The 23,852-nt window shown below is 38.3% G+C and overlaps 1 protein-coding gene across 1 annotated transcript in view; it reads right to left on the minus strand.

Moving 5' to 3' along the window:
• ABCB11 (ATP binding cassette subfamily B member 11) overlaps window positions 1–23,852 on the minus strand; it is a 76,890-nt gene that overhangs the window by 32,416 nt on the left and 20,622 nt on the right. The window contains 10 exon segments of the mRNA NM_001143932.1: window positions 748–823; window positions 2,032–2,233; window positions 2,748–2,918; window positions 4,860–5,063; window positions 6,479–6,604; window positions 9,384–9,494; window positions 11,983–12,096; window positions 18,095–18,269; window positions 20,040–20,164; window positions 22,987–23,158. Coding sequence (NP_001137404.1) covers window positions 748–823; window positions 2,032–2,233; window positions 2,748–2,918; window positions 4,860–5,063; window positions 6,479–6,604; window positions 9,384–9,494; window positions 11,983–12,096; window positions 18,095–18,269; window positions 20,040–20,164; window positions 22,987–23,158 — 1,476 coding nt within the window.

The raw sequence follows: 23,852 nt of genomic DNA on the forward strand, positions 1-23,852 counted from the left end.
CTCCTAACTTAGGGGGAAAAAAAATCTTTCATGAATAAAAACAAAGATTTTGGGCAGAATTCTTCTTAATATGTGACTTTTAACATTAAAAGAACTACTTTACTGAAACTTTTAAGTCAAGACAAAAGACTAAAACTTACAGTCTTGCTAATAGCATATTCCAAAAATATGTTTGAAGATCAATACCCCTATATTCATCCAATATTCATTCATTCATTATTTATTAAAAATAAATAAATAGCTGGGGTTTAAGGAAATTCTTTTCAAATGCTAAAAAAATACATTTTTTATTTTATCTAGTTAAGAAATGATTTGAATTCCTTTGGGTCACTCTGGAAGCGGGAATATTTGTAATTCAATTGTAGCTCAGTAGGTGAAAAAATGTACTTAAAGTCATGAACTTGACCTCCATGTACAACAGTGCTTTATACATGGTTAGATATAGTGGACAAGACCAAACAGATTTTTTAAATACCCTTTCTCAGTTCAATGGACAACATTTTGATTGTAAAGCACCTCTATCATGACCCTACCCACAGTAAGATAAGAAGTCAAAGTTAAGCAAAAAAATCCCCATGAATTGGAGACAGAAATGTCAACCTAGCAACCAAGGACTCATTTGCATGTTCATATGACATGACTACGCTCAAGGCTCCGCTGACTGAGATATTGTCTGAGGATCATAGGTGCAGAGGGCTCCTAAGAATATTTAAAAACCTTAAAATCTGTCCGATGGCTTCAGCTTACCTTAAACTAGACTGGTAGCTCCCTCTGCAAAAGGTCTGTTCATTGTCAAGTGAGACCCCATCAGTTTCTTCTTCTCCTATTTAATACGACATCAACAATTCCTTAGTGTATACAATAAGGAGAACCATGTCAAAGTAAAACTACTTACTGTGCTTGCCTGGCCTATCATTACTATATCTGGTGCTAAAACATTTTATTAACTTCATTGTGACAAGTAAAACTTAGCACCTATCCAACACCTTCTAACAAAAAAATTTCAAAATACTCAGTAGGAAGTGCCTGGCTGGCTCATTCCAAAGAACACACAACTCTTGGTCTCAGGGTCATGAGTTCCAGTCCTACACTGAGCAGAGAGATTACTTAAACAAACAAACAAACTTAAAAATACTCAGTAGGATTGACTCTCTTGAACTGTGTGATACCCTAGGTGTTATCTCCAACAAATAGATATCTGATAGCATGAATCATAAAAAACTCAAGGGAAGCCCACTGGAGAACATTTCTATGGTAGATTCACCAAATAAAAAAAAAACTTTTCAGAATAAATCACATGTATTAAATATATGCAGTAGTTTTACCCAGTGGAGTTTAGAAATCGAGATATGATATGGTAGAGAAAGCTTGGAATGGTTGATTTTTTTTTTAATTTTTTTTAAATTTTTATTTATTTATGATAGTCACAGAGAGAGAGAGAGGCAGAGACACAGGCAGAGGGAGAAGCAGGCTCCATGCACCGGGAGCCCGACGTGGGATTCGATCCCGGGTCTCCAAGATCGCGCCCTGGGCCAAAGGCAGGCGCCAAACCGCTGCCCCACCCAGGGATCCCTTGGAGTGGTTGATTAATGTAGGTTGGGATAAGTTACTAAATCTGAAAATTCAGACTTAAAAAAAAAAAGGAAGCACTAGGGACTGAAGTATCTCTCTTTAATGAAAATAAGCATCACGGTTTTTAGTCATTGATTAATTTACTCGGTCAGTAAGAACACAGGTCCCACTGTGTGCAAGACACTCTAGGAAGGCTCTCCTATTTGCAAAGTAGGGGGCAGGGAATTAGGGAGGTGAAATTAAAATTGTCTTCCACACAAAACCTGGGTTTTAGCTCTTTGACTTGATCAAGTAATGGAACCTCATGAGCTTCTGTTCTTTCTATATGATGCCTTCAAGGACTTTTGGGAGAACAAATAAGACAGTGTATACTAAAATGCATAGAAATCCATGAAACTATTAGAGTTAACAAACATAATGCTTTATAGAGTGTACAAATGTAAAGGGAAAGGCACTTGCCCCTTATGCCTTCTGCATTAGCAGTCGGCTCGCCTTGACTCTGCAAAGTCACCAGAGTGAAGTAAACTCCTTTCCTTTCCAACAGTTCCTCATGGCTGCCTCTTTCCACTGCTGTGCCGTGTTCAAAACCAATAATGACATCTGCAGCTCTGACTGTGGACAGGCGATGAGCAACCGAAATGATCGTATGTCCCTGCTGAATCTGCAAGAATGTACAGTGCACCGTTAGCCAAACAGCAAGACAGAGCTGACGTTGACCTTTGGATGGTCTCAGAATCCATAAGTGAGTCAGAACCTTGGTCCTTGGAAAACCCTCAAATGCGCTCTGCAGACATTAGCAAAGACCAGCACACTTTATCAAGGCCACAAACACTCCATACATTGGTCCAGTTGCTAGCTATCAATCAATAGCTAAAAACAAAATGGGAATTTTTGAAATCACATATTATAAGTTTAACAAGATTTAATAAGATTAAAAATTTTGCATTTGTAGCTTTTGGAAACAAACCTTACTGACTTCTATTCGACTGTGAAGAACATTCTAGTCAGTCAGGATTTTCTAAACAGTCACATTGGATACGCTGACCCACACAGGCCTTCTCTCTCCCTCCCTCTCCATCCCTCCCTTTTCCCTCTCCCTCCTCTCTCAGTGAGCTGCCTTTCCTACAACACATCTCCACATGGTCTTGTAAAAGGATCTCAGCTTTTCAACAAACCTTACTCAGTGCCTCTTGTACCATGGCTTCACTCTCATTGTCCAGTGCTGAGGTGGCCATGTCCAAAAGCAGGATCTTGGGGTTTCGGACAAGGGCTCTGGCAATGGCTACTCTTTGTTTCTGGCCACCACTCATCTGGCCTCCTCCTTCTCCAACAAGAGTGTCAAATTGCTAGGAAGAAGGTGACACCGGTAATGAAGAGGAACAACTTGGTGGCTCCTGGCAGTAATCATTACAAGATCCTTTCTAGTTTCCTTCTCAAGCATGAATTTTTACAGGCCCAACTTTCACTGAAAGAAATACCCTTTCCTGAAACATGTTACTGTCTGATCAATATTTGTGTGTAAGATAATCACTTTATTCTTGGGGCACCTGGTGGCTCAGTCTGTTAAGCGTTTGCCTTCAGCTCAGGTCATGATCTCAGGGTCCTAAGATGGAACCCCATGTCAAGCTCCCTGCTTAGCAGAGGATCTGCTTGTCCCTCTCCCTTTGCTGCTCCCCCACCTTATGCGTTTTCTCTCTCTCTCTCTGCCAAATAAATAAAATCTTAAAAAAAAAAAAAAGAAACTGATTTATTCTTTTATTCCCAGATTCACTGGGCTGTATGTCTCTCCCCAGCTCAACTTCGAATAAAATGTTTACACCAAGGTAGAGGCACCTGAGTGGTTCAGTTGGTTGAGCATCTGACTCTTGATCTCCGCTCAGATCTTAATCTCAGGGTCCTGAATTCAAGGTCTGTGATGGGCACCACACTGGGTGTGGAGCCTACTTTAAAAAAAAAAGTTTCCACCAAACTAAAAGTTGATCAGGGCCCTGAAAACCCATTTTAAAGGGTTAAGGCACCTATCAAATCTTCCCTCTTTTCTCTAGGTAAGCAACACAGAAAAACACAACACTTAAGCTGTCTCTATTTTGCAAATGAAAGATCAAACTAGCTGAACAATCATTACCATTGACAGCAAATAGTTACTGAGCATCTTTCATGTCTAGCATTATATTGGAATCTCACAATGGTGTCAAGCTCTTGTCTTGTTTATTATTAACCAACATGAGTTGAGCATTTACCATGTATAAAGTAGGAAGTTGAGCTCTTTACACATACTACCTCATTAGTCCTCACAGATGCCCCATGAGGTAGGTGCTGCTGTTCTCCTAAATCAATGACTAAGGAAATGCTGGGATATAAAGGACTAAAGTGACTTGCCCAAGTTTCTAGAGCTTGCAAATGGAGAAACTGGGATTTGTGTGGAGGCAGTCTGATTTCAAAGCTTTATACTCTTTATCACTGGACTATATTATGCTCACAACATTGATCCTACTCACACAAGTAATCTAGAAGGCTGAATAGGAAAGGACTCTGGAGCCAGACCATCTGGGTGTGAACCTTGATTCTCCTGCCTTGAGCAAATTATTTGACCTCTTAGAACCTTAGTTCTCTCTTTATAGATGGAAATAATAATAGTAGCTGCCAACAGGATGGCTGTAAGGGTTAAATGAGATGTGAAGTGCTTAGAACAGTGTCTGGTAGGTAGGTAGTAAGCACTATAGATATGCTAAGTGGTAATAACAGCTCTTTTTTGACCTAGCAGACCAATGGCCATAAAATATGTATAATAATATGGAGTTGGTTTTTGTTGTCACTGTTGTTTAAAATGAAGATAAATGAGGAATTTTTGAATATGTTAGATAGAGTACTGAGGTATTAACTGTCTAAGCATAGTATTAGCTGCCTAAGCACAAGAAAAATTTTTAAAAATGACATTGGTAGGCATCAAATGAGCATTGTGTAAGTCATTGCCACATAACAAATTTATCAACTGCTTAGACAAATGCTTAACAGATGGAGTAAGAAGATTGTGTCTATGTCAAAGGGAGATTTTAAAAGAAAGTTTTCCTGTTTGGTAGATTTTTAAAGTATCAACAACAATATGTTTTTAGGCAAAGAGGAAGACTCATGGTACTTTTCCAGGAATGAAACCTGACATGGCATTAAGAATTTAATGATTTAGGATTCAAATGAAAAAGAAATGCATAGTATTGTGTAACTTTTTCTTTTTTCCTTTTACAACTTCTGGGTCCCCCCCACCCCCCGGGATGAGAGGCTAGGGGTACCTCTGGCAGGTCCATGATGAAGTTGTAGGCGTTGGCTGCCTTGGCAGCTCGAACTATATCTTCCATCGTTGCATCTTCTCTGCCGTAGCGAATGTTCTCTGCAATGGTGGTGGAGAACAAAACGGGCTCTTGCTCCACTATCCCAATCTGAGTTCTGAGCCACTGAATATTAAGAGAGCGAATGTCATGGCCGTCCAAAGTCACCTAGAGAACATAAGCATGACATCACATCTCTTGGAGTCCTTCAGGGTTCTGAATCAAAATGTTAGGTTGTACTTGACTATGGGGAGAAATAAGAGAGACCCACAAGATTATAGCAGAAATAATTCCTCCTATAAAGAGGTCTTTATATAGGAATGACGATATATAGTTGAAATCAAGTATAGTGATAAAATAAATCATTGTAAAAATACAAATAACGTAAAGGTCACTTAATTTAAATGATTGGCCCAGGAATGGAAAAGAAATTAATTCTTCAATAGAGTCAAGTCAGTTATTCACCATGCTTTGAATATTTTTATTATCTTTTGACTTGTGACCTAAAATGGACTTCAAAAGCTACAGAGAAAATAAGAAATGATCCCTATCTTGTATGCACTGCTTTACAGTAACTCTTACTTTCTGGCCAGATTCATCAAATAGCACTTTGCTGTTCAAAAATAATTGAAACTGTAAGTGGGATAAGCAAAAATTACGATTAGAAAAAAAGCAAAAATCTTACATCAGGAAACCATGATTTTTATATATTCAGAGTGTCGTTATGCTGGTATGTAATAAAGAATACCCGGAGGATGAAATGTGTGTCCCAAAGAAGAGTTCCATTATGTTTGTCATATCAGTGTAACAGTGCATCCATCATAGAGAACATTTTGCATTGAAGCCACTTGATATATAGTCAAATGATTCTATCTCAAGGGATCAAGGAGAAGTTGACAAGAATGACATTGAGAGTGTAGAAAAAACAGAGCTTTTGGCATCTAATAAACCTGGGTTCAATTCAGAGGCAAGTCTCACTCTTTGTGACTCTGCTTCCTTATTTATAAAATGAGCATATATACCTTGGGGGTCATTTTGGAAATAAGTACTCATTATCATAAAGTACTTGACATACGTGATAAACAAATGGCAATTTTGTATATTTATTTTCTTAGTTTCTATGTTTATAGGCAAATAAACACAAGGAAAAAAAGAGACCAAGCAGGTTGTGAAATTACATGATATCTTCAAAATCTAAATTCTTGAAGCAGTAATCAATCACTCTGTTCATTCTGGCCATGCAACCTTTCCTATACTTAGCATTTGGAAAACTTCAAGAGACAAGAATGATTTTGTTATAACACAAAGAAGGAAATGGAAATATGAGTTCACTGAAGAGGCAGCAATACCATTTTGAATGTATCTGCACATTTAGTTACATCACTGAATGAACAGGCTGGTCATTCATTAAACATGGCCACCATGCAGGAAATCAGTCCAATCAACTCAGTCAAAAATCACTCAGTCAACTCTGCAAGGGTCAGAACAGTCTCAGTGTGTGCTAGGCCTTTGTGTTTGACCAGGGTATCTCCATTTGCACTCTCCCATCCCCATGTATAGAGAAGTTTCTGGAAGACACACACCATGCCTTCACTGGGGTCATAGAAACGCTGAATAAGCTGCAGGGCTGTGCTCTTCCCAGATCCGCTGGATCCTACCACAGCTGTCATCTCCCCTGACTTAATGACCATGCTGAGGTTATTTAAAATCTGTAGAGGAAAGAACAGAACACTGTTTGGATTGTCAGCAATTAGACTTGTAAGTTCGGATGCTTTGCGAAGATACTACCTTTGTGTTTACTTATGCCCTCAAAACCATAACTATCCATATCCATCAATAACCAGAAAGTTAGTAAACAGTGCCTAGGATGAGGTTTGACCATTTAGCACATGACTCATTAATAAACCAATGGCGGGTCCAAGAAATAAAATGATATGTAGTAACACTGTAAATAAGTCATGCCAACTTTTAAAAGTATGCTCCAGGGGCATCTGGGTGGCTCAGATGGTTGGGCGTCTGCCTTCGGCTCAGGTCATAATCTCCAGGTCCTGGAACTGAGCTCCACATTGGGCTCCCAGCTCAGCGGGGAGTCTATTTCTCTCTCTCCCTCTGCCTCCCCCACCCTGGCTTGTGCTCTCTGTCTCTCTCAAATGAATAATAATAAAAAAAAATCTTAAAAAAAATAAATAAAAGCTTGTTCCAGAATCTACATTTAAAACATTTCTGAAAAAAAATAAATAAATAAATAAATAAATAAATAAATAAATAATTTCTGATATACTAGGATGCCTCAAGGAGATTGTCCCAATTGGGTAAGGAACAGGAGCCATCAAGTTAGAAATATAATACTAATTTACTGATTGTGGATTAACAATAAACTAATTTATAAATTTTTTTTAATATTTTTTTTCTTTTATTTATTTATGATAGTCACAGAGAGAGAGAGAGGCAGAGACACAGGCAGAGGGAGAAGCAGGCTCCATGCACCGGGAGCCCGATGTGGGATTCGATCCCGGGTCTCCAGGATCGCGCCCTGGGCCGAAGGCAGGCGCCAAACCGCTATGCCACCCAGGGATCCCATAAATTTTAAGCTATCGTACATTTGTATTGCATGCAAACATATTATCTGAAAAACTTTCCCTAACAAGTATCTGTGGTGTGTGTTACATTTAAAGCATTGTTAACGGTAGAGACCAACTGCTGGTAGATCTAGAAAGGGAAGAATAAGTAGCTAATTCATAAGCATCTGTTGGATGTTTTCACCCATTCAGTGGTAATTTTTATCTTTACCATGTAAAGGGGGCTTGGGGTCCTTCGTGTGACAAATCTCACATCTTTCAATTCACACTAGAGAGTCAGGCTTGCAAATATACCTTCACCTACTGGACCATATTGGACTGTAATCTTCTCCTAGGGTGGGTAGGCACTTTGTGTGCCTTTCCTCATTACAGCCCAGTACAGTGTGGCACCCAGCAGGGCTAAACACACACAGGTCTAAATAAGAGCTTATTAAAACAAACTCCTGGTGTTGGGAACAGAGGGTAAAACCAGAATGAAATAAATGTATTTTCATTCAACTGGTATTTGTGAAACAGCTAGTATGAGCTGGTTCTGAATAGATATTATAAAGCAAGTTTTTAAGCATCCACTGAAAAATCTTTACTGAGTGAATACTATCTAGTGGTTTATCTTTCACAAGGCACTTTAACATATGTTGTGACATTTAATGTTTCCATTTAATGTTTCCATATGTATGTGATATGTAACAGTAACAGAAGATATATTTCAGCAATTTAGTATATATATATGTCTAATGTATGTGTGTATGTTTGTGTGTGTGTATGTCTGTGTTTACCTACATTTTAGGTATGTAGCATCAGAATTAAGTTGCATAGGATTTAGTTCCCGTAACAGAAATATTATTAAAAAAGGATGGCTAGAGAGGTATTCTGTTAAAAATTAGGAAAAAGGGGATCCCTGGGTGGTGCAGTGGTTTGGCGCCTGCCTTTGGCCCAGGGCGCGATCCTGGAGACCCGGGATCGAATCCCACGTCGGGCTTCCAGTGCATGGAGCCTGCTTCTCCCTCTGCCTGTGTCTCTGCCTCTCTCTCTCTGTGTGTGTGACTATCATAAACAAACAAAAAAAAAAAAATTAGGAAAAAGTCTCATTTCGAAGTCAAGCTATTCAAGGAGAGCAGATCCTGATTTTCCCGGAGAGTTCATTGCTTTTAAAGATACTTGCTGTGGGGGACCCCTGGGTGGCTCAGCAGTTTAGCACCTGCCTTTGGCCCAGGGTGTGATCTGAGATCGAGTCGCACATCAGGCTCCCTGCGTGGAGCCTGCTTCTCCCTCCGCCTGTGTCTCTGCCTCTCTCTGTGTGTCTCTCATGAATAAATAAATAAAATCTTTTTTTTTTTTTTTTTTTTTTAAGATACTTGCTGTGTAGGTGCAGGAAAACTAAATTTTCTTCATCATGTGCCCTGGCAATCACGTAGCACAAAACACATGAGCATGAGGTCACAAGATTACCTTTCCTCCCATGACTGATCTAATGACCTTTGTGAAGTTATACACAGGAAGTAAAAACTACAAAGGCACCAGCTTTTCTTTGCCAGAAGTACCCTGCCCACGCAGTGTTCTGACGTCTACACCTGCACTTCTTGATTGTTCTGATTGCCTTGTAGTTTGTTTTCAGCTTATACTTACAATGACAGGCCCTGCCACTCACTTCAGCAGAGGATCCTCCTTCACCTGACCTAACCTGAATGTCCTCACCAGAGGAATCTGCACAGTGTTGTTGCTGTAAAGGAATGTGACTTGTTGACTGTGAAATGACATGATGCCTAAGGATACTTCCAGAGGAACATGCTTCTGATCCTTCTTCCTAGAAATTGTCATGCTTTAGAAAAATGATTAATCTGTGGCCCTGGATATGAATCGTCAAAGAAGAAAAAATGCTGCTGTTCCTGGGAAAACAATGAACTCTTACCTTCACCTCTGGTCTGGAAGGATAGTGGAAAGTCACATTATGGAATTCAATTTCACCCTTAATTCGATCCAGCTTGTAGCCATCCTCTGACATGCAGTCAATGATGGGTTTCTGGAGCAGAATACAAAAGGAATACAGCAACAACACATATATATGCACTTATTGTCCATCTTGATTTGAATTTACTCATAAAACAGAAAAACAATTCGGTAAAACACTACACCAAAGTTGCTTCCACATTAACTATTAATCAATAATAGTAATAATACTAACAGTTACTGAGATATTAATATGAAGTATTATATTACTAGATATTAATAGTATTGGGATATTATATTACATATATAATATATTAATAGGTAATCAAACATATACACATAATTAATTTATAATTAGTTATCAATATGAAATGTCAATATATAATTTATATATAACTTCACATTAATTACATCTAGTTAATTTAATTTTACTATTTGTTGATATACTACTATGACATAATATATTTATATTATTAATACATAATATTAATTATATAATACATAATAACAATATAATAATATAATATACAGTATTTATCTACAATTATATTAGTATATAATATATTCATATTACTATATATTATTATATTATTGAGATCCCATAGAAGACAATTCACAAGGTATTTTAATGTGGTTTTGTCATTTATGTAATTGTCACTATAACCTAACTAGACAGGTGATATGGTCAATTCTTCAAATGAGGAAGATGAGAACTCTCAGAGAGGTTAAGTATCTTTCCTAAGGCCACACAACTAGTCAGCCAAGCTTGGGTCCAATAGTACTCTACAACTGAGTACCTATCATAAATGATGATTAAAACTAACTGAATGTCTTAAATGGGTCCCTCAAATACTACCAATTTTCAGTTGTTATGCTGAATTTCATCTCTGTTGTTAGTAGTGTGAGCCTCATCTGGAATTTAACCATTCTAGTTAATCAGAAAAGAGTGAGGGCCATCTCCTGCTACCAGAACACTCCAGGGTCAGCTTCATTCCCCTTCTACACTCGGGAAAGAAATTCATGACCATATCTCTATTTGGCACAAGAGTGTAATCTGCTTTCTTCCTTTTGGGTTTCTAGTAAAGATAATAAAGCAATTATTAAATGCCTTAGTTTTTTGTAATAGTTTCAAAGGCCTTTTAGACTCACCATCTTATCTGAGCATATAACAACCCTAAGAATGAGGTAGAATTTGGATAGCTCAATGTGTCTATGTGGTTTTCAACAATCTGTTTATACTCCAATATGTGAAACTCTCAAATATAAAGCAAAGTGATGAATAATTTCCCTGGGCAGGTTATATGCTTCATAAATACTTCAGATTTAGGGGACTAAAGAAACACCTCTGGATTTCCAGGGCTTCCAGAGAAGAACATCTTGCCTTCTTCCACCTTCTATTCTTGGATTTTCACTTTCTGGCTAGACCTCCAATGTGCTTCAGAAGATTACCCAGGAAAATCCTAGCTAGGCTACCAAAATCCTATACGAGCTTGTAGAGACTTTCTGTCACGTTTAGAAGATAATCCAAACTTATGAACTTGGCCTTACAATCTTGCATGATCTGGCCTTTCCTCTCTCCAGCCTCTGTGCTCCTATTCACGCTGCTCAGACACAGTGACCTCATTTTAGGTCCTCGGATTCATCAATCCTCTTCCAATCCGGGGGCATCTCTTGCAGGAACAGCCTCCTTGCTCTCATTTCCCGTGCGCTGCTCCTCCTCTAAACCTCACTGTGCCTGGCTGACTCTTCTGGGCTTCTCAGGGCATATACTACCTCCTCAGAGATGACATTACTGGCACCTAAAGACTCCTTCTCCCACCCCAACTGTTACCACCCTATTTTATTTCCTTTATTGTACTAACATTATCCCATCTTTGAGTGTACTTATGTCTTTTTTTAACTTCCATTTTTCCCTGAAGTAAGTTGGGTTTCAGGTGTACAGTATAGTGACCCAACAATGACACACACTACCAAATGCTGGCCAAGGTAAGTGTAATTACCTTCTGCCATCACACAAAGTTATTACAATATTATTGGCTATGTTCTCTATGCTGTACTTTTCATCCCTGTGGCTTATTTATTTTACAACTAGAAGTTTATCCCCTTCACTCCATGCCCCTAGCCTCCTCCTCTCTGGCAACCACCAGTTTGTTCCCTGTATTTATGAGTCTGTTTCTAGTATTTTGTTTGTCCATTTGCTTTGTTTTTTGGATTCTCCATATACGTGAAATCATGTGGTATTTGTCTTTCTCTCTCTGACTTATTTCACTAAGCAAAATACCCTTTAGATCCATAAATGTGCTTCCTTCTTTTTTGCCTATTTTCCAGTATGATAGGAGAGCAAGGGCCTTATTCACTCTATTTCACTCCCGTAGTCCCAACTCAGTATGGGATCTGGCTCATGACTACCCTTATTAAGTATTGCTGAATTAAGAGCATTGTGGTATTCCCTCATATTTTTTAATATTAAAATATTAATTTTTAAATTTTTAATTCCTCAGAAATTCATTTTTCTCCCCACGCCCAATCTGCTCATGGCCTTTATTTTGGCTTTTACATACCCGGTCTATTGTGTGAAAAATGCTGGTGGCTGCTGCACGCCCAGTTGCAAAGGCTTCCAGACAAGAAGATGCATTGCCAAGATTTAAAGCTCCTAATAGAATACTGAGGAAAATCTGAAATGAAAAGAGATAAACACAGTTTTCATGTGTTTTTGTCAATTTGTAAATAGTGCTATCATTTGAGCTCAGATGTTTCTCAGAAATATTCCTCCATGGGAGTTTGAAACCTAAATAGCTCTTTAGAAATACCTGAATAGTTTTGGCTCTGTAAAGTATCTCCATTTTTTCTATTATTATGGTTTAAAAGATTACATTTATTTTTAATTGAACACCTATGTGTAGAACACTACACTACAAGAGTGTAGAACACTATTCTACAAAGAAGAACATATTTTGAAATGAGTAAGAGGTCTAAGCAAGGCAGCATATAGACACAAAGTGAGTTAGAGTAGTGATAGGATAATTCACTTTGTAATATAAACAGCCTTATGTAGCCTTCTTCAATAAAGACAGTATGATTAGCTTGATTTTCCTAGAGATTGGTACCTGTAATACAGGCTTGCTACTACTGCTGTGTTATTGCTACTCGTGGACTATTACTAGGATAACTGGATAACTACTACTACTACTACTACTACTACTTTTGCTAAGGTATATTTCTAAGCTCTTTATCTGTGTTACTTCATATAATCCATGCAACAGAAGAAAAAACCAAGGTGTATGGAGGTTCCCTAACTGACCCTACATTACAACATATATTAAGTGGTAGAGCAGTATTTGTACCCAGGCTATTGACTGACATTCTGTCCTGCAAATAGGCTTCTGCTGCTCATGACATGTGGTTGCTATGGCCAGGTCCCTGTGTAATGCTGAGGAAGCTGTCCTTTATCTCACCAACCCTGTCATTTCATTAAATTAGGGGAAGGCAACTTGAGCATGAGCAGATGTTCCTACCAAATAGCACTCTGTGTTTATCAGTGCTCTTTATAAAGGAAGAGGCAATGGGGCAAATTGTCACGTGCCTTTGGAGGAGCAAAAGACTCCTTTTGACCAAATGGATGCTAGTCACATGAAGCTCATGGAGGTTGTTTCATTGGGCACCCTCTGTCAGGGACAAGAGTTACTTGCTGAGCTGAAGATTGGCTGCTGCCTGAATGTAGTCTTCTTCAGGCAGTCAAATGAACCTAGTCTATAATGGCTTCCCTGCTTTCTTTCAGTCTTGTGTCTGGACCACGAGACTCCTCAGAGCCTCCCAGCTACCTCCCTTCCTCTCCAGTAACCTGCATTCCACATATCATGATGATGTGCAACAGTCCCCTCTTGCCTTCTCCCTGAATTCCCCACTCCATGTGTGGGATATTCTCTCTTCATCATTCTTGTTCCTTTTCCTTAGTTACAGCAGGTAGTTCTTCCCATGGTCAGATTACTTCATCTCTCAAGCCCTAAATTTCTTTATCTGTAACACAAGGGTTCTAAAAGCATATAACTCATGGGACTTTTATGAGCATTAAATGTAATGATTAGTTGAAAGGTGATTAATCCAGTGTTAGACACATAAATAATAGTGATGATGCTGAAAGAAGTAAGATTCCACACGAGGAAATGATACGGTGAATAGACAGCACAGTACTTCTCTAAGTTGGGTTAAGACCACCTTTATCAGACCACCTGAGCAAAGGAAACCTTTCACATGTCCTAGATCAAGGATCAGCAAACATTTTCTATAATGGGCCAATAATAGATATTTTAGATTTTTTAGGCCATAAGGGCTCCAAAGCAATTACACAACTCTGCTACATACTATAAAAACAGCCAGAGACAAGAATGAACAAATAGTTGTGGCTGTGTTCCAATAAAACTTTATTCACAAAAACAGGCATCAAGTTAGATTTGGCTGGAGGGCCATAGTTTGCAGACTTCTGCTCCAGATTCTAGATTGAATCACGAGGGACCTAAACTGAGGTTGGCAGTCAAACCCTGCTCAGCCTGGCTTTGCGAATGTCTCCCTCAGGGTACTTCGGGAGAATGAGTGAGACAGGACTGAAGTATGTACCTAATATTATCACAATAGCTAGCACCCAGGGCACCTGGCTGGCTTAGTGGTTGAGTGCCTGCCTTTGGCTCAGGTCAGGGTCCCGAGGTCCTGGGATCGAGTCCTGCATCAGGCTTCCTGCAACGATCCTGCTTCTTCTTTCTTAATTTAATTTAGTTTAATTTAATTTAATTTTTTTTATTTTTTTAGGAGACTGCTTCTCTCTCTGCCTATGTCTCTGTCTCTCTCTCTGTATCTCTCATGAATAAATAAATAAAATCTTTAAAAAAAAAAAAAAGCTAGCACCCATTCCCAGACCATCATTTCCCACCCCAAACGTTGTACACTAGCCCCTTGGACAGCAATGTGGAACGAAGAAAGGCAAAAGAGATCACTGGGGACCAATCTATCCATGGGTGTGCTGTACTTGGAAGCAGGATCCAGAGGCAGGAAAACAGTGGTTAATGAGTCAGACCCAAGAGGCACAGTCACGTGTGTTTATATCCCACTCCAAACCTCTTAGCACATATTTTTCAACCTCATGGCTCCATTTTGTTTTTAATTAGTAGTATAATGACATCAATACAGAATGAAATTTTGATATGACATATAGTATTTGCATGAAATATGTCACTGAGCGCTTGGTACCTTATACATGTTACTTTATTCCTGATATTATTTTTTATTATTGAGTCCTGAAACCTGGCAAGCATGAAAGAGCAGCCTTCTGCACTCTTCAATTCCCTTTCATCTTCTCTCCTAATAGATCACAGAGTTTGTTTTTTAGTCTGTGTGCAAGTGATACTAATCACAGTCATTTACATGAACCATTTACCGTATATGCTCAGTTACCATACAGCCAATAATGATTTTGTGTACCAAAAAATATATATTTGATTAACCTAATTATTAATTAGTTTAGTGGATTAATACACTCAACTCGGCTCATGTACACTCAGACTTCATAGTTTGCTACTCAGAAGTATGACCAAAAATGTGCCTGCACACATGAGTGAGACAAAGAAAGAGATGAAGGAGCAGAGGAAAGGAGAGAGAAAGAGAAAGAACAATCAATGGTTATACTGTTAATGGAGATCTCTCATTTTCCCAAAGGCGTATTTCTTAAGGTGTAAGCAGAGGCTTGCAGGAAGGCATTAGGAATAAGAGGTAAGGTTAATAATTGATGATTAAAATGTTAGAGACACACGGGATGTCACATCTGCACATATTAAGTACTCTCTCAGCCTAATTATTTACAGAATACATAGACAAGAGTGGACACCTGAAGCTGAGGAGTGTCTAGTTAGTTAAACGAGGAGGCCATTAGGCTGAGGTTGATTTATTGCCTCAATAGCTTCTTTTTTTATTTATTTATTTATTTATTTATGATAGTCACAGAGAGAGAGAGAGAAAGAGGCAGAGACACAGGCAGAGGGAGAAGCAGGCTCCATGCACTGGGAGCCCGATGTGGGATTCGATCCCGGGTCTCCAGGATCGTGCCCTGGGCCAAAGGCAGGCGCCAAACTGCTGCGCCACCCAGGGATCCCCCTCAATAGCTTCTATGAGCAAACCAAAATCTAAGTGCAAATGCCTCCATTAAGAAATAAAAAAAAAAAAACCTAAGGAAAAGCAATCACGAATGGTCAATCACGCTCCCCCAGGCAAGGTAACTGCTTAAACTGAACAGATCAGACAATCTTTTTGCTTTGCTTCTGCCTCTCCTCTATAAAAATAATTCCCCTGCTCCTGTGGGTAGAGAGTGGCCTCTCATCACTTCTGGTTTGGTGCTGCCTGATTGGAATTATTTTTGCTTAAAAAAATCTCCTACTCTCTCTCTGTGTCTCTCATGAATAAATAAAATCTTTTTAAAAAATCTTCTAAAAGTTTTAATATGCCTCAGTTTATCTTTTAACAGAACCATAAAATCGGATTCCTGCTAGAGAGAGTAATCAAAGGGTTTTTAAATTCAGCATTTACAATTGGAATTGTGTATTATTTGACTTCCAATTTGTCAATTCATTTTCCCTCTGAACTGTTACTTGTGCACATCTCTGTCCTCTCCTTGCAGGCATGGAATGAAAGGAAGAATGTCTTTTCTCAGCGCATCTTTTTCTGCAGAATGAGCAGATATAAGCAGCTGGGACTAAAGTCAACTACTAAATGTTGAAAGTTCCTAACAGCCATTAGATCAGTAAAGACAAGGGACTTCATAGTCAGGTTTCAGATCTGTAATATTTTCACTGGTTTTTCAAATGTTCACAGCTATATTAGAGTTGTTAAGAAAGTGGTTAAATTACAATAATAGCAACATTTTCCATCTATAGTTTCAAAAGACACTTTAGCATGTCTTATCATACTTAATTTTTTAAAACAAAGTTCAAGTGATGCCTGTTGTTTATCTTGCAAAGAACTGAATTTTAAAAAGCTGTTCTTAGTGTATTCTCTAACTGTTAATGAAATAAAGTCAGTAGTTTAGATTGACTATAGTTTGACCTCTGATAATCATCTCTATTAATAAATAAAATTCCATTCAACTTTCCCTACAAGTGTATTTATATTAAAGCAGTAGACTTCAAATTATAAGCTATCAGCTAGCAAATTTTTAGCATATCAGATTTTGGCATTTCTCATTGTTTAATTGGTGCTGTCTCACCTAGAATCTTGAGCCAAAATATTTTATTTAAGAATCTTATATGAAACTGCTTCTTATCTCTGTGCTTTTAATATTAACATGATTAATTATAGGGCACCTGGGTGGCTCAGTCTGGTTAAGCACCCGACTCTTGATTTCATCTGAGGTCATGATCTCAGGGTCAAGAGACTGAGCCCTGCTTCACCCTCTGTGCTGAGGACAGAGTCTGCTTGAGATTCTGTCTCTTTCCCTCTTCCCCTCCTCTGGCTAACACACAGGCACTCTCCAATAGATAGATAGATAGATAGATAGATAGATAGATAGATAGATAGATAAAATCTTTTAAAAATTCATATATTTAATTAAATAATTAATAGGCCAAATGAAACATGTATTTCTTGTTTTATCTCACTGACCTCATGTAACGGGCACACACCTCCTGTATGAGGACAGGAAAGGGTAGGAACAAATGTAAATAAACCCAAATGTTCAATTTCATTGAAGAGCTCTAAAGGAAAAGTTCAGCAAGCCATACAAGAGAATAAAAGACTCAATGAGCATGGAAGGCCTTATTGGGGAGGGGCCATTCAGCTGAGAATGAGAACAATGACAAGAGTCCAGCTTAAATGAGAGGAGCTGTAAGCTAAGGAGGAAAGACATTGGGTTAATGAGCAAGAGAAAGAGCTTTCTCTGACTCTGGCCACACCTGATTACCCTGCAATTCACTGTTAATGTTCCTTGTCTTCTATAGCACATGTTTTCATCTGTCATTAGGCATTGATGTGGTTGTTTAATTATTGTTTCTTTTCCTCCACTAAACTATAAATTGCATCAGGAAAAGATCACATATCTTTTGTTCATTATTGAATCCTCTGTGCTTTGTATGGGTCTGGCATATAGTAGATGCTCAATAATTCTTGAAAGAACAACTGAAAAAATACTGAAAATTAAGGTAGTCATGGCATCCGTGATAGCATGGCTATAGCACAAGTGAACAATAAAATATGGTTGTATTACCTGTTCAGTTGAGGATATTATTGGTTTTGTATTTTAGTACCTCATCATGTTTCACAAATAGGTCCATTAGCACATATCTTGTACTATTATTAAACTTAATTACATGAGCTGTTAATTTTTAGCTGAGAGCTCACTACCTTATATTTTCACAGCATATTATCTTTTGGACTCAGTCAGAAAATCATAGTTTTACAGCTATAAAATCTTCAGTTAATTGGAAATCATTAAATCGCTGGCCTCATCAATTCAAATGCTCAGTGTTCCTTTACTATAAAATGTGTAGGTATTGCTTGTTTCTGCAGATGGACTCCGTCAAGTCATTGATGCTCTCCTCCCTCAGACACTAAAGGAATAAACAAAATGCTTTAACTGTAGGCTTTTCCAAGATACCAGTAGGAAATGTTATGTATAGGTCATTGAGACCAAAGTACCTGGACAAGGGTTCCTGCTGTATATTCTCCATCCTCTAAGACAAGTTTGGAGCCATACCAGAAGGCCAATGCATAACAGAGGAAGATGAGACACCACATGAATCCAGTAAAGAATCCCATCACGATCCCTTTTCTAATTCCCCAACGCTGGGCAAACACAAGATTTTTCTCGTACCTGTGAAGAGAAAGCATTTGTGTCTACAGCAGCAGCAGCAGCAGCAGCAGTGCAAGTTAGAATGTTGAAAACAGTCCACAATGCAGTGCTCCTACTCAATGGTCATAAAATCACCCAAGCCACGCAGCAGCTTTCGGGAAAGAAAATGACAAAAACTTCCATGTTGTTATTTAGTTTGTTTCAACCTGGCAATGAAATGTGTTGGAGGAACAATGCCTAACAAAACCTCACACTTGATTACTTCTCAGAAAAGAATAGTATGAGATAGGGTGCCTGGGTGGCTCAGTTGATTAAGTGGCTGACTTTGGCTCAGGTCATGATCTCAGGGTTCTGAGATTGAGCCCTGCATTGGGCTCCCTGCCCAGTGGGGAGTCTGCTTCTCCCTCTGCTTCTGCTGTTCCTCTGCTTGTGCTCTCTTCTCTGTAATATTAATAATAAAATAAAATCTTAAAAAAAATAGCGTGAGAAAAGTGAGAACTTTATCCCAAGAGAAAAGAATTTTCAACACAAATGTTTGAACATGAGGGATCTAGTACTATTTGTGCTTACATTGTTTTTGTCAAGTCACACAGCATGCTTTCTATCAGAAAATGATGCAACTGTTTTCCCCCAGTTTAAAACCAGTGTTTGCGCTGACTCATCTCCATATACACTCACTCATCTGCCCTGTGACCAAGAATACTATGTTGTAACACGACCGGTTGGGTTCACAGCCGTGAGACATGGATAACTACATAGAAATTCAATCAAAGCACTAACCTTCAGTGATTCTATGATTTAGGTATTAATAACTAGCATCATCTTAAAGTTCAGACATTCCGTACCTGCCTTTATCTCAAAACATAAATTCATGGAATACTTTTAATATTTCACAGGACAAAGTAAAGGTCTATCCTATGTTTGGTACTATTTTCAAAACATTTACAATGCTGCTATTATTAACATTAACATCTTTTATGGTGGAGGAAGTATGCTACTGAATTTTTTTGTGAGAAACAAGTAACTTCACTTTATAGACCAAAAGAAGGGGGGGGGGAGGAAAAGAGAATAATTAGAGATTATGAATTCTATTCTCTTTTTTATTTGGTAACAACTGAGAATGGCATCATCATACTAGATCTACAACTCATGAAATAAGAGTTTAATTAAATTGGTGGCTATTTTATAAAATCTGTACCTGGCACATGGTAAGCACTTAATAAATACTAGATAAAAGGCAGAAAAAACAAAATCAAAATTTTGACAGCTGTATTGTTTTGGTCATTTAGGTTTTTTATTTTCACTAAGAATTAATCTCCTAGAATGATGGTCTGTAATATACCCAGTGATAAATTAACAAAATTTAATCAAACAATGATTAAATGGAAATTTTATCAGACTTTATAAAGAGCATGTAGTACAGTAGCTGAATAAAGACACCTAATAAAAATGTGTGGAACTGCATTTTAGATCATGGAGCAAACAGTGTTACCGACCGCTATGATGTGTATAGCATGCGTGCACGCACACTACCATAGTTGAAATACATACCTAACCTAAGATAGCTTTCTAAAAATCTCCAACTACAACATTTTCAAAAACACACAGCTAGAGACTTAGGGGTCCGTAGCACTGTGCCCAACTAATACTCTCAGCTAACTGTTGAACAAAAGCTCTTTCAGGGTAAACAGACCAAGGTACATCTGCCACTTTGTACAAAATGGGGAGGATCTAGGGTAATGTGCTGAATGATGAAATTCAGGAATATGGTAGACATTTCAATAAACCAACCTTTCAACCTCTTTTTTCTCACCACCAAAAGCAGCCACTGTTCGCATAGATGAAATGACTTCATCTGCCACTGACCCTGCTTTGGCATAGGCCTTCAATTCATAGTCAGTAAACTTGGATACACTCTAAAATCCAAAAGAAGAAAACAAAACATGAAGACCAGGCAATGAAGTAAGTCAGCCTGTCATTTGGTGATTCATTTAGCAGAGTAAACATGTAGTGTGATTTAATACTGGATTCTCACTATAACGGTTCACCAAGGAAAGAATCTGGTCCAAGTCTGACCCATGTTAAGCCCCACCCATGAGTGTTTGGTTGTTAGCATATCAAAATGACTTCCTTAGAAGTCAGCCTCAAGAACCTTCTCACAGAGTGAGTCCCAAAGAGGGGATTCTGTGAGACCACAGTGTTTCACTTATGATACTAATGAAATTTTCAAATGAAACCATGTCACATTTCATTGCTATTGACTACAGAATGTTCACACAGCTTACAGACAAACACCAGAGTCAGAGACTGGAGGTTACTCAGAGTATAGAATGAGAGAAAGGTCCTGACCATACAGAGACTCGTGATGCTGCAGAGGTAATTGCACACAAGAGAAAGCTCCAGATAAATATCAAAGCATTTTGACTCAAATGTAGGGGTTCAACTAACTAGCTTTGCTTCTTACATAAAGAACAAAAAAGACATTGCCCTTAATATTTAACAAGTTACTTTTTCTAAAATTGGACTTAGATTGAGTTGTAATTATAATTAATCACCAAAGAAATCCCTGGCACAGATAAAGACGCTGGAATGAATACAAGCAAATATTATAGAAGATCAACAACTCAAAAATCTAAAATATATATAGTATCCAGACTAAAGAAGTTTATCTTCCAAGAATTTCCAAACTTTTAGTAGCAGAACTCTTCTCAAACACAATCTTAAACATAATTCTAAGATATAAAATAAGTAAATGTTATTACAACATATTTATGTCACAAGTCCACATTTTATAAAAGTTGTGAATTGAAAAGACAACAACAAGGAAAGTAGGGCTATTTTCGTCAACATTAAAATCTGAATTTACATGTTATGGACATTGTAGTTTTTACCACAATCCTCTTCTAATTTATTTCTAAATTACGTATTGAGGAAACTAAATAGCTATGAATATTAATAATTTTATTGTAATTTATTGCATATTAAATAATCTCAGGATACTTCTGTTAAATTGACACAGGAGCTTAAAAGATGTAAATTGGAAAATATTTAATGATAGCTCATGTTTCTCATGGTAAATATTAAAGTCCAACACAGGCATACAAAACCCTCATTAACATGTAACATGTCATATATTGCCCCCTCCTGCTTTTTCTCTTGGTCCTGCTTTTGAATTGGGCCTAGTGAGGTTGCTTGTATCATTTTACACAAACATGCACAGACTTGAATTCAGGAAGAAACCAGTGCAGAGCTACAGCATTCCAAATCAGTGACACATTAACAAGAACTTGAAATACGGGCCCTGAGATAGTAAGAGAAACCATCCCCTAAGCCTGTTCAAATCAGGTTACCCAGGCTACATCTCCACCATGTTGAAATGTAACATATTGCCCATCTAAGTATGAATATTAAATAATCACAGGTTTGAGAAAAGAGATTAAGTGTATTTAGCAGAAAAAAGCTGAATCAAAAAAGCTGTGGAATTCTCCACAGAATCCCCAAAGATCGCCTGTGGAGAGTGAGGCTTTTCTGGAGTGAAGCTAGAAAGTGTTTGATAGGAAAGATTGTTATAAAGCTTGCACAACATGGTGGATTGGAAAAACTAAAAACTATTATCTCTTTAGCAATTAATTCTGTGCCAGATGCCATGCTGAGTGGATAACATGGATTATGCCTTAAGTCATCACAGTGGCTTTTGGGAGGCATTATCCTTATCTTCAAGATGAGGAAACAAAAGTTTTGACAGGCTAAATATATCTTTCTTGAGCCAGTTGGTAGAGTCAGGTTAGTGGTCAGTTGAGAGGAATGAACTCTTTGCCATTGTCACTCTGTACGACCTGGGAAACGTTTGAGTAATATAGCCACGGGATTGTAGAGAATATTTTGCTAGAAAATTTTATGGAGATTGGTTCCCTGTTGCTCCATGATGTGAGGGTGTGCAGCTTTTCACCTGAAATCTATGCTCACTTACAGTAAACTATTAGTGAGCCAGATCTCATGATCTGCTGTTATCTAAGGCAGCTGCTCTAAAAGTATGATATAATAATTTATTAATCCTAGGGATTTCACTGGGATGACCCCAAACTCCTACTGCTACATTTTTCCTGGCCTGCATGCCAAGATACTACTCAGAATGGGCCAGGTCACCTCATTCTGAAACTGATCCAACTGCATGGAGAACACAGCTGTGACTGCAGAAATCTCGTTTATGTGTTTGTTACTGATTTGGGTATATTTGTTGGGCCTTTTTGAAGAAAATATCTGAGCTTGGGAGACCATGGGAAGCAATAGGCATATGAGAGAGTGGGTGGGGATTTGGAGTCAGGGTCCCTTGTATTTGAATCTAGTTTTGTCACTCGCTAGCTGTGCAACCCCAGACAAGTCCCTTACCTCTCTGAGTCTCCATTTCTTATGTTTAAATGACATTAATACTTTATAAGATTGTTGTAAAGATCAGAGATAATATATATGAAGTTCCTAATAGTGCCTGGCAAAATAGCAAATCCTTAACAAACATGGTTTGCTATTGTTATTAACACAATAATACTTACGTTATTAAAATATCATCAATCCCTGGGTTGATGGAATGTTATTTGATACTAAGGAAGAATCACCAAAACACAACAAAACAGTGATAATAATGCTGACTAAACATAAATAGGAAAAAGGAACCAAGTTTCACATTTCTGGCTGTTTCTCAGTGCAGATATCTTGGAGAGAAGTGAGAAGACATTCTTACCAGACCAATGATGGCTGCTCCAATCCCGATGAGAGGGCTCACAGAGATAATGACCAAGGTCAGTTTCCAACCCTGGTAAAATCCCAATAGGAAGCCACAGATGCTCGTGGTCATGCGCTGAATGAAAATGGGCATTTGGTCGGCAATGGCATCATTGACTCTGTTAATATCGCTAGAAACAGGAGAGGCTTTGATCACTAAAACTGAATTTGGTCAATTCAAATGTCTTGTTGAGAAATCCCAGCCTTTCCCTTCTATTGGCATCACCATATCCCATTGCCTGTGAAACATAAAAGCCTTTCACTTTTGAAGAAACTTGCAGCAGCTTGTGAGGTCATGGAGCCTCTCCCTCCCTCATAGCCAAGTAAGTTTGTCCTCAACCCAGTTTTCCCAACTGGTGTCCATTCAATGTTGACAAAGACTTTCAGAAACCATCTTATTTGTTTCTTTCTTTCTTAAAAAAAAAAAAAAAAAGATTTTATTTATTTATTCACAAGAAACACAGAGACACAGGCAGAGGGAGAAGCAGGCTCCAAGCAGGGAGCCTGATGTAGGACTTGATCCCGGGTCCCCAGGATCATGCCCTGGGCTGAAGGCGATGCTAAACCACTGAGCCACCCAGGCTGCCCTGTCTCTTTCTTTCTTATAGCTCATATCTTTGGTCTGTCCTGTGGAGTCCTTTCCTTCGTTATTCCGGCTAAATCCTTTCAGCCTCGAGCTGCAACCCACACACCACCGAATTCATAAAAACTCTTGAGGAAAAGGTAATCTCTTCCTCCCTGTGTTTGCATAACCAACATAATGAATCTGTGTATGCGATTATTGCATGTAGCCGACCGGCAGTATAGAATAGGGGTTGGTTAAGA

The sequence above is a fragment of the Canis lupus genome, chromosome 36, assembly GCF_011100685.1.
Source record: "Canis lupus familiaris isolate Mischka breed German Shepherd chromosome 36, alternate assembly UU_Cfam_GSD_1.0, whole genome shotgun sequence".
NCBI lineage: Eukaryota > Metazoa > Chordata > Mammalia > Carnivora > Canidae > Canis > Canis lupus.